The sequence below is a fragment of the Penaeus vannamei genome, chromosome 19, assembly GCF_042767895.1.
Source record: "Penaeus vannamei isolate JL-2024 chromosome 19, ASM4276789v1, whole genome shotgun sequence".
Lineage (NCBI taxonomy): Eukaryota > Metazoa > Arthropoda > Malacostraca > Decapoda > Penaeidae > Penaeus > Penaeus vannamei.
Window position 1 is genome coordinate 3,768,806 of NC_091567.1, and position 11,504 is coordinate 3,780,309.

The 11,504-nt window shown below is 33.0% G+C and overlaps 1 protein-coding gene across 4 annotated transcripts in view; it reads right to left on the reverse strand.

Annotated features, from left to right (window-relative positions):
- Positions 1 to 1,541: 1,541 nt before the first annotated feature.
- Positions 1,542 to 11,504, reverse strand: part of Gs1l (pseudouridine 5'-phosphatase-like Gs1l) — an 11,175-nt gene continuing 1,212 nt past the window's right edge. The window contains exons 2-5 of one of the 4 annotated variants that reach the window (XM_070133739.1): positions 5,750 to 5,968; positions 5,095 to 5,313; positions 3,197 to 3,429; positions 1,542 to 2,115 (exon numbers count right to left, since the gene is read on the reverse strand). In XM_070133739.1, the coding sequence (XP_069989840.1) occupies positions 1,936 to 2,115; positions 3,197 to 3,429; positions 5,095 to 5,313; positions 5,750 to 5,968 (851 nt within the window). In that variant the 3' untranslated portion in view covers positions 1,542 to 1,935. Of the gene's footprint in view, positions 2,116 to 3,196; positions 3,430 to 5,094; positions 5,314 to 5,749; positions 5,969 to 7,031; positions 7,251 to 7,927; positions 8,147 to 11,504 lie in introns of all 4 variants that reach the window. The other 3 variants (XM_027368171.2, XM_027368172.2, XM_070133740.1) reach the window with 3 other exon arrangements.

Consider the following 11,504-nt stretch of genomic DNA (forward strand, 5'->3'; position numbering starts at 1 on the left):
GGAATAAAATCTGGCTTTGTGTCAGTCATGAATGGCCTCCAGGAGCCATGGGCACAGTATTCCCTTGGTTAATCATGTAACCCTTACTCCTTCCCTTATGGTTACCCTGAGGGGTAGACTAGGGGCATCAAGGCTTCATCAACTGCCCTATTTAAATTTTGATATCATTGGTTTTCTGACTCCTGCCTCTCCTTTGACCACGGACCCAACCACTAATACTAATACTTCTTCCTCGATGTTTACTGACGACAACATCCAGTTTTCCTTGAACAATGTTCCTATTGCTTCCCCGGCCAATGATGCACTCCATTTCATCCAAGCACCCTATGCCCTTAACCCTTTCCTTTAAAAATCTTCAATTTACTTCATTTACATACCCTCTTTACCTATCATACTATCTTATAACACTATAACCTATAACATCTAACACTATAACCTATAACATCTAACACATTTTTATCCTAATTGTTAACTCTTTACCTTTTTTGACACTACTTTATCATAGTGCTCTATGACCTGTGATGTTGAGCACATTTGTTTCCATTAACTATTAACCAGTTCCTAAGGCCTGTCCACACAAGCAAGTATGATCAGCAGACACATCAGCAGACAACTGTTAAGGTGAAGTCATAGGCAAGGAAACTATGAAACTAATTGCTTACCAAGTAGTTTGTCTGGCATCTCTATTCATGCCTGGTTATGTGCCCACCAATCATGCCCACGTGTGAACAGGCCTTTATAGCTTAGCAGTAAAGGAAGGTGACAGGCAGGTATAATTCTTTCACCATGTCGCTAAGTAAAAATTGAGCCCTGTCCATACACACCAGCAGTGCCTGACAGGCACTTGTTTAACCATGTGCTGATGGTGGTGACATGTGCATACATGCCATGGGCAGTGTGTGTTTAATTTAGTAATATTTTTTACACATAGATGGCCTCACATGTACTAAGTCACCAATGAGCCAATCACAAGAACTACTTGTCTCACTTGATTACCCTTTTCCTTGATTTTTTATCATATTTTCTGGTATTTAATACTGCTGTTAGTAATGTCAATAACACTATAATAATTATGATGGTTATAATAAAATTAACAATATCAATGTTGAAAACATTAATGAAAAAAGAAAACATTTTCCTGTAATCTCAAGGAAAGGTGAAAGTAGGGGACTGCTTTGTGGCTAAGCACTGGCAGAGCCAACAATATACAGAGACATTTAAAAAATAATACTAAAGTGAACACATTTTCCCGGGGGCATTGGGTTAATACTTGGTAAGGCAAAATTGAAGGCCAAATCAACAGTGTCAATGCCCACTGGTGAGCTAAGGGCATCTGCCTGATAGTTTGACCATTTGCTAAACGATTTCGATAGACAATCCCGCCTGGCACCAGCACCCCATGTGTTAGTCATTGATTTTCCTTGAAAGAATAACTTATTTGAATATTAAAAAACGTTCTGGTTAAATCTGCACAAAAATTCATATTGTCTAAAATTGCCAAGGTTGTGAAAACATAAATAAGATTGATTTAAACTCAAAACTGGAGATAAACTTTTACTTGTGAAAATGGTTTGTAGCAAGTACAAGATTTTATTATTTGTAGATATGGACAGCAGTACCAGGCTAACATTTCCTTAATGGTAATTTTCAAATTTTGAAGATTATTCAAAAGTTACTAATTACACAATTTACTTCAAATTTACCTCATATTATTATAAGTTAAAAATACATATTTTTACATTTACACAGCTGACAGTTTATTAAAAATCACAACCATACACCTTTCAGTAATTTAAGAACAATTACAATTCCTATATGAAACCCCAGTAAAACATTATAAAAAAAAAAAAAATCAATACTGTACAGTCTGCATAGTATAGAAAAGAAAAAAAAAAATTATTGGGATGTCTCAAAACAAATTGCACTGAAAATGACCTAAGCATCATAAGGTGGCAACCCAAAGAGCTCGGGCTTGAAATCTTCTAGCGACTTGAGGACCTGAGTAGCCCCTTTGGTCATTTCCTCTTTCATGCGAGGATCTGGGACCATTACGACCTGCATTCCTGCTGCCACACTTGCTGCTACTCCATTAGGTGCATCCTCAAACACTAAGCACTGGAAAATATCAGGAGCTGTAAGTTTAAGGTATAATTAAGATGTAGGTGGGAGTGACACTCCACTTTTTCAATGGAAATACCAGTGAATTATTTATCATCTTTTCAAGCTGACTACTTGGTACTAACATGCCATATTACTTCTTTCTAAAATTTACTTTTCCTATTTTTAGAGTTAATATTATGATTATTTCATATGTAATATATTTAGCTCTTGGATTATTCATATTCAAATTGATCTATTTATTTATGTATTGATTTTTTTTTGCTGCATCAACATCTAAGGTCAGTGGTGTATTCAAAATATAGTGATAGGGTGAGGCTTGGGGGCAAAGACCCCAGGTAAGGAAGGTTTTGGTTCATAAGGCTATGTTTGTGGTTTCCCAGAATGGTTAACAATCAGAACATATAATGTGCCAGACATCAAAGGTCATAGAGCATTACGGTAAAGTATTGTGGCGAAAAGGTTAAAATAGAGTTAATGATTAGGACAAAATGTGTTAGATATCAAAGGTTGTAGAGTGTCATAGATTAGTGTGGTAATGAAAAGGGTAAAGAGGGAAGAGCAAATGGGCCTCAGTCTCCGTCCCCTAAGCCTCCCCCCCAACGACAACAACGAGCAAGGGATAGGGGGGGGGGGATTTAATATTTAAAGTATCATTATCTAATTGCCAAAATAATAACATAATGAAAGGGAAACAAATAAACAGCATCAGGTGTTGACATGCTTCCCTGTCACAAACTCCTTTCACTACCAGGCATGTGATGATGTTTACTTATAGATAACATCTGAATATTACTGCTCCAATTCATGCATTTTGTTTCACATCCTATCATGAGCTTACCTTATTCCATCAACCACAACACAAAAGAAAATCCTGTCTCGGAGTAATACAGCTGAATTCATCAAATTTTATAGAACAGGATTTTGGAAGTTCAATCCTTTTTGAATGCCAAGAGGTTAGGCTTGACAATCAAAATAATAATACATGCCCCTTTTTGGAAGGAGAGAAAAATAAATATAAAGTAAATCTAAAATACACTCCATACAATATCAATACAACAGATTCGTCTTCACTTACCTTTTCAGGCTTTGGTGTATCAGGAAACCTATTAGCACATACAAGAAACACATCTGGAGCTGGTTTTCCATTTTTCACTTCTGGGTCCGTGGAGGCCAACACCACGTGGCTGAACTTGGACATTAATTCCTTGTGATTGGTTGTCTTGAGCTCAAAACTATCCTGAGCTCCCCCTGATGCTATGGCAATAGGAATGTTGTGTTTATGGAGGTGATATACAAGCTTTTCTGCACCTAGGGGTAAATGTAGAATATTCATATCAATTTAGTTTACTGGCACAGAATATCATTAAATGCACAAATGAAATCATATGCTGTGTTATGCAAACAGCTGCAATCTAATTACTCAACAAGACTTGACTTCTTATATTTTTTTCCTTGCATATCATGAAAAAGAATACTGAAGATACAGAACATTTGAGTTATTACCTTACCTGACCATATAAAAATCTGATGTTATATATATTTTTTTCTTTTCATTTTTTCTTTTCAGGCAAGAAAAAGGCAGTGTAACTTAAATATTTTTACATCAATAACTGCATGCTACAAAATATAATTTTCTAAGCACAATTACTTCTCTTGTTGCAATAAAATATAACTTCAGATCATTTTCTTCTATATATAATAGCAATTCTGTTAATGAATTCACTTAATCCTTGCAGTTGAGTAAGTATATTTCATGAAAAGATGATTTCAAGTGATTTACTTAGCATTTAATGATATGTTTTGTTGCTGAACAAATATATTTGTCAACTATATTATATTCAATACATATGTTCAAATATAACATCATCCTACAATGAAATGGCTATATCAATATATATCAAACTTGAGAACAATCAATAATGCTGCATGTGACAAAAACTACAAGAATCACTACCTCTAAGCTCTCCAACGTGCAACTGCTTAGCTAAGGAAAAGCATGCATGCCAAATGATACAATGGGCACAGCCAGAAATATTTTCCATTCTATCCAAAATCATTACCAAAAGACATTTAGCTTTCACCACATGCCCACAAAAGATACAAAACTATATGTTAATCATGCAGGATTTTTTTTTTTTTACAAAACAAATTTCCTTAGTAGTTAACCCCAAGCTGCCGGGCATGGCATGTATGTACATGCTATTGCCCATTGTGTGTGTTGAATTTAGTAATTGTTTTTACATGTAGATGGCTCCACAAGTACTAAGTCACCAATGAGCCAATTACGCAAACTACCAGTCTCACCTGTTTACCCTTTTCCTTGATTTTCGATAATATTTTTAAATATCTAACACTCATGTTTGTAATGTCAGTAACAATATTAATTATAAGGTTTATAACAAAGAGTAACAGTGTCAATATTGAAAGCATTAGGGAAAAAAAATGCTTTCCTGATTTTTCAAGGAAAAGTGAGGACACAAGATCTACTAATTGACTCCTTTGTGGCTAAGCATTGGCAGAGCCATCTACGTGCAGAAACATTTAACCAAGCATTGCCGAAGGGAACGCATCATTTTCCCGTAGACATTGGGTTAAAATATACATATGGTGTATGCCAATACACGTTGCAATTTTCACAATTATTAATAATTCCTTAGTCCCTCCATTCTAATACCAAAGTTTATATTCTTTATTATCAAAATTAAAGAACTGTATCTCACTCACACTCGTACATCAAAATATTTTCATACATGGTTACTGTTCGGTAATAATATCTGCATCCATGAAAACGACTTTCCTAAAATTATGAAAAATTTATTGCTACATGAATCCTTTTGCCTAGTGCTAAGAGAAAAAAAGAATGACATGCCCTACATACAACCACACAATCCCAACATAAGAACTAAATACAAACAACATCAAAAGCATATCCAAAGCAGAGCAAGGAGAAAACACTGTCCACATCCTAAATACCTTTCATCAATGCAACTGTAGGAAATACATCAAAATAGTGGGAGGCAACTTTTTCTTTGTACTCTTCAGGTGAAATTGGGAGTTTAAAATAAGCACAAAAGGTCTGTGCAACCTCTAATCCTGTGTGCCCCATCTCAGACATAAGTTGCTCCCAAGTTACTGACTGTCCATAAGGTGCAAGAGCTCGATTGTGACATACAATGTACAAGCCAACTGTGTCTGAAATGAACAACATGCTGATGAGCAGTTGCAGTACATCAAATGCAATCATTATAAAAAAATGCATGATGCTTGCAAATGCATTTCTTTTCCCACAGCTTTCAGAAAGTCCTTTCTGCCTCAAATCCTGACATTTGTGGTATGTCAACCTTATATCATTCAGTTTCTTCTTCAACTAAACCTCCAAAATTAAGGAAAAGTTCTACATTGTTAGTATGTTACCATTGAAGAAAAAATAGAAGACAAGTTATGATCACAATTACCACAACCACAAAGAACCATGTTTTAACCCACTACAAGACAGGATTCTGCACATTCAAATAATGCACTATGGCACACCTGCAAAACACAAGCCCAAGGAAAATTGCACGGCAAAAACAGTGCCAAGAGAACTACACGAGAGTAATTAGTGGATCTTAATTAGAGCCTGGCCTACCTGGTAGAAGCTGTGCTTGAGGGAAATTCTTTTTATATTCCTCCTCAACCTTGACAAGATATTCTGATGGTGACAATGGCAATTCTAAGGCATTTATGATTCCTTTGGCCAGTTCGGTGCCTACCCGCCCCATGAGAGGCCACTTTATCTCCCACGTATATTCCTTCCCATAAGGACTAACCACAGCCTGAGTGGAAGCTGAGTAAAGCTTCTCAGTGTCTGAAATAATTGTAATCAGATACTGCTCATAATCAAATATGATACGGAGGCACAAACAAACAAAAGATGGTGAAAAAAAGAAAGGGGTACAGAAGCAGACTCCAGATACAAGTAGACAGTTCAGTAATATAAAGAAAGTAATATAAACCCTTAACATGTTTTTGCTCTTACCTCAACTATAATTTATATAAGTACCATCCAAAAGAGGATGTAAAAATGAACATTTCCCCCATGGTACCACATCTCAATGACCTAATTACAGGTCATTATGAGTTGCTTTCAAAATCAAAAAGACAAGTGTCAAAACAGATTAATAATAACCCCTTTAAACTTTATCTTACCTACTATTAAAATCCTGTCATCTAATTACTATTCAGTGGAATTGAAAATCACACCGTCTCTTGCCACGACTTTACACTCAAGTATAATTCAGCTTGACTCACTATAGCATTTAGAGTCACAGAAAAGCATGTACATATAACCAAGCACACATCTTAGATAGCAATTAAACAAGAGTGCATTCAATCCACTTTTTTCGTGTGGTACCATCAGATGTGACTGGCTCCTCAGCTTAAAAACAACTTCCCAACTAAAGGCTTGTTCTCCTCCAACAGATGTCAAGATGTTGAAGATATTCCCTTTATTAACCAGCAAAGTAAAACAGGCCACTAGAGCAAAAGCAATGAGATTACTACACTCCAACATATCTAACTAAACCTACTAAGGTTGAGGTTTTGAGATAATTCTAAAGCATTAAGTGAGACTGCTTATAATCCAAGTAGTGTGATGGAGAGCGTGACAAAATTTTCTTATCTGTATCCTTAATTCTTTCCCAAAATTTATAATGTCCAGTAAGTCTAAAGGTTAATATTCCCTGTTATCTATATTAATCATGCAAAATTTTGTAAAACACATACCACCTTTCATGCTGTATACCCACAACAGAGACATCATAAAAGCATAAACATAGGTTCTCAAAAATCATAAGTAAGTTGTACATACAGCAGTACACATGACAGCATTACTAACAGTTCTCTTCAATGAAGTTTTCTTTTTGCTGTACCTGGCAAAGCTTTTGCATTAGGAAAGATACTATTGTACTGTTCTGCGATTTTGGCAAGGTACTCATCAACTGTCAGAGGCAGCTGGAGGCTGTCAATGATATGCTGAGCAGCCATGTGCCCCTTCATACCCATCAACTGGACCTTAATCTCCCAAGTGTACACCTTGCCATACTGCGAAGCAATCACCTGTGTGGCCTCGGTGTACAGCCTCTCAGTGTCTGTTATGGGAATGGATCAAAACTGCATCAAAACTGTGACTGCCACTTCCTCTACCCTTTCTGTGCTCAGGGTACTGCTTAAAGGAGACTAAGGAATCTAGAATCCTTGCAAGGCTTTACTGACAGAACCTCTGTAAAATACCTTCTGAAAACTAAAACTATGAAAAAATGTTTTGTATTACTGTGTTTTTGCTTCTAAATGCTTTCACCCAGTTATTCCAATAAGCTACATTACATGCAATTATCTGTAAAAGAAGAAGTTAGAAGCTCTTAAAATCAACACTAACCATAAGTATATTTGCTCATTAATTAAGGCCGTGCACATTATCAATGTGTACATCACTAACTTCAATGTAAAACCTTTTTATTGTAAAGTATAAGCTCCATCTGAGTTGTTATTTCCTTTCAATAAGGAAGCCAGATGTAAACAGGATGTGCCAATTTAACATTCCATAACACCTAAAGAGACAATATGGTCAAATTTTTAAATCTGGTTAAAGGCCCCCATAAAATTTTCTATATATATCTGGTAACATTCAGCCTGTAACTTCTTTCCCAAACAGCTGTTGAACCATTCCCCCAAGCAAGCAAGCAGGTTCTATACAAAGCACAGTGAAAAGCCAGAATATGCCTGTACTATAGACAACACACACTGTTCCCTAAGAAGACTGGTGTACCTGGCAACTTTTCTGCATTGGGAAAAAGTTGGTTACACACACTATTCACTTTTTCAAGATACTCGTCTACTGTCAATGGAAGCTGATTTGTCTCTATATTGTACTTTGCATCTTCGGTGGCTGCCAGCCCCATAATCTGGGTCTGCATCTCCCAAGTAAAAGTCTTCCCATATTCTTCTGCAATTATTTCAGCAGCTTGCATGTATATTCGCTCTGTGTCTGTTTGGAAGAATGGTGATTATACAAACTGTATTCAGTATTTGATGTTATCCAGATCAACACAAAAAAAGTTTAAGAAAAAGAAAAGGTTTGGATGAAAAATGAAATGAAATGCCCTCTACAACAATATTACTCAAGAAAATGCATATGCATATAGAAAAGTGGTCTACATTACCAAAATACATTACACAATATTATATTTTTTTGTACTGACAATGGAAAACCCTTCCCAATGCAATGATAAGTAGCTAGGAAAATTAGCCTCCCTAAATAAAAGAAAGAAAAAAAGAGATAGGAAGAATAACATAACAAAATGAGGAAATAAAAAAACAACCAACTTCCGATCAACAGACGAAAAGAAACAGCCTTCAATAGCGTTAACTTTGTGTCGAGCACATTTATTTGCTTTAACCATTAACACTGAACTTTGGCTAGCCTTGAAAATCCACAAAACCACAATCAAGTAAATTGCAACCAGTAGCATAATAGTGAGATTTCAAGCTTGCCAAACCCTAAGCAACAGCCAACAAAACGACAAGGATTATGTCTAACAATATAACTAATGAACTCTATGGATGTGAATCTGTATAATAAATTTCTTCCTTTTCTTCTTTGTCTTTAATTAATGAAAATTTGTTACAGAAAGGTAACAAAAATCCTTATTTTGATAAAACACAGGTATTTGGGTTATAAAAACAGTTTGCATTATGGCTAATAATCCTCTGCCTATTACCTCAAGTAATGATAATAATGATGATAATAATAATAATAACAATAATAACAATAAAAAAAAAAAAATAATAATAATAATAATAACAACAATAATGATAATTATACTGATGATAATGATGATAATAATGATAATAATGATAATAATAATTATTATCATTATTATTAGTAGTAGTAGTAGTGATAATGATAATAACAATAATAATAATTATTATTATTATTATCATTATTATCATTATTATCATTATTATCATTATTATCATTATTATCATTATTATCATTATTATCATTATTATTATTATTATTATTATTATTATTATTATTATTATTATTATTATTATTATTATTATTATTATCATTATTATTATCATAATTATAATAATAATAATAATTATTATTATTATTATAATCATAATAATGATAATGATAATGATAGTGATAATGATAATGATAATGATAATGATAACAATAATTATTATCATTATATAATAATAATATAATAATAACAACAATATTAATAACAATATCAATAATAAAATCATTATAAAATAACAATAAAATAACAATAAAATGATAAAATAATAAAATAATTATAAAATAATCATAAAATAACATTAATAATAACATTAATAACAATATCAATAATAATAATATTAATAAAAATAATAATAATTATAATAACAAACTATATAAATAACAGTAAAAATAAAATATTTTGAATGGGAAACAGCAAAATGTATCGTACACAGATATCAAACTCTTTTTTTCAAATAAAAGAATAAGATAAATTATCTTATTTCTAATTCAACACCATGTCTCATTAACCCGGGATAACATTAATCTTTTACAAACATTTAATGTCTTTTGACCGCACAAGGGAATGTGTATATAAATAAATATATATTACTCTGTTGTAATGCAGGAAGTGCATGAGGTGTAAGGTGCCTCATGATGTAGCAATAAATATTTCAATAATATAACTAAGCTTTAATTTGTTTAATGCATTATTCCATATACATAAAAAATACAGTTTGAATACATTTAATGGATTCAGATACCTTACTTAAGATAAATGCTGTAAGATAAAAATTAGCAAGTGTAAAGAATAAAAAAAAAATACATTGAATTAAATTAATGTATCAGCTCATCTTCAGAATAAATAATTCTATCTAAAAATTCAAGTTGATTCCAAACATGTATCTATGAGAAGAGACATTTAAGAATTTCTAGTTAGTAACAGCTATGACAATACCGTAGGTTCTTTTCCAGGCTTATGGAGAAATATGGCAGGATAAATCAGTGATAAAATTTTGTGTACTTGGTCAATCTATGAGGATTGGCTATATATGACTGAAACTTAACAGGGGAAAATTGAAGTAATTATTAAAAGGTAAGCAAATACTGAGTTACAAGATGATGCTGGGAATATTTCTTATGATCTTTTTTTTTCTTACTGTTGTACATATGCTAATTTTAAATCTCTTTCACAGTGAAATCATTAAAAAGTTGGATTAATATCCTTGTAACACAGTTAATTTATGTTAAAAATAGATAATTTTTTACCCTTAAGAAGCAAAAAAACCAACACCTTCAGTGTTCTGAAAGTTTCAAGTCATGTTAGATTGTAAACGGAAATCTACAAAGTTCACCGAAACACTGAAAAAAGGAAGGTCACCATTACAAACATATTAAGCAAAGACATAATTCACAGAATCACATGACACGCCCATTCACCTCTTCCATAACAGTACCTGGTAAGAATTTGGCTGACGGCATTATCTCCATATGTATCTGTGACACTTGCTTTAAGTAATCCTCAACAGTAAGGTTAATACCAAGGCTGTCAATTATAACCTTAGCACAAACTTCAGCTTTTTGTCCCATCTGAGCCACCTTTAGTTCCCATGTGTATTTTTTACCAAAGGGCTTCAACACACATTCAGTTGCCAAGGTGTATAGGGCTTCTGTATCTAAAACCACATTAGCATAAAGTGAGATTTTAAACAATGCTTGATAAAAAAACTACTATCTGCTTATGAAGAAAATATAATATGAAACTATGAATTATTTGATTTGATGTACTGAATCTGGTATCTTTACAACATCCTGGTTTGTCATCCTGATGTGCAATACAGTGTGACACCTTAAATAGTATCATAACTGTATTTTGCATCAGTACTGATCTCTGGAAGGCATAAATAGAGTTATATTAATAATAAATGCACACAAACACTAGTATGAAAAGAAATATTTAAAAATTCATCATTGATATACATTACATAGAACATATATTAGTTATAAAAAGTATATCAATGATTGTGTTAAAATTATAGCTCAATTTTCTTTTGATGCATATTCTTTTGAATTTATGATTTCAGGAACTCTGGCCCCACTGGTAATTAAATTGGTCTATTACATTTAAACATTAAAAAAATTAGAACATACAGGATATTTTTGCATGAAATACTTCTGACAATAAGGATCAAAATGTTTAATGTTTAATGTTTTAAACAAATAAATGTTCTAGACATCAAAGGTCATATAGCACTATGGTAAAGCAAATAAAAAATAAATTGAAAATCACTTAGAAGGATATAATCTATCACAATAACTGTAAGCTGAACTTTTC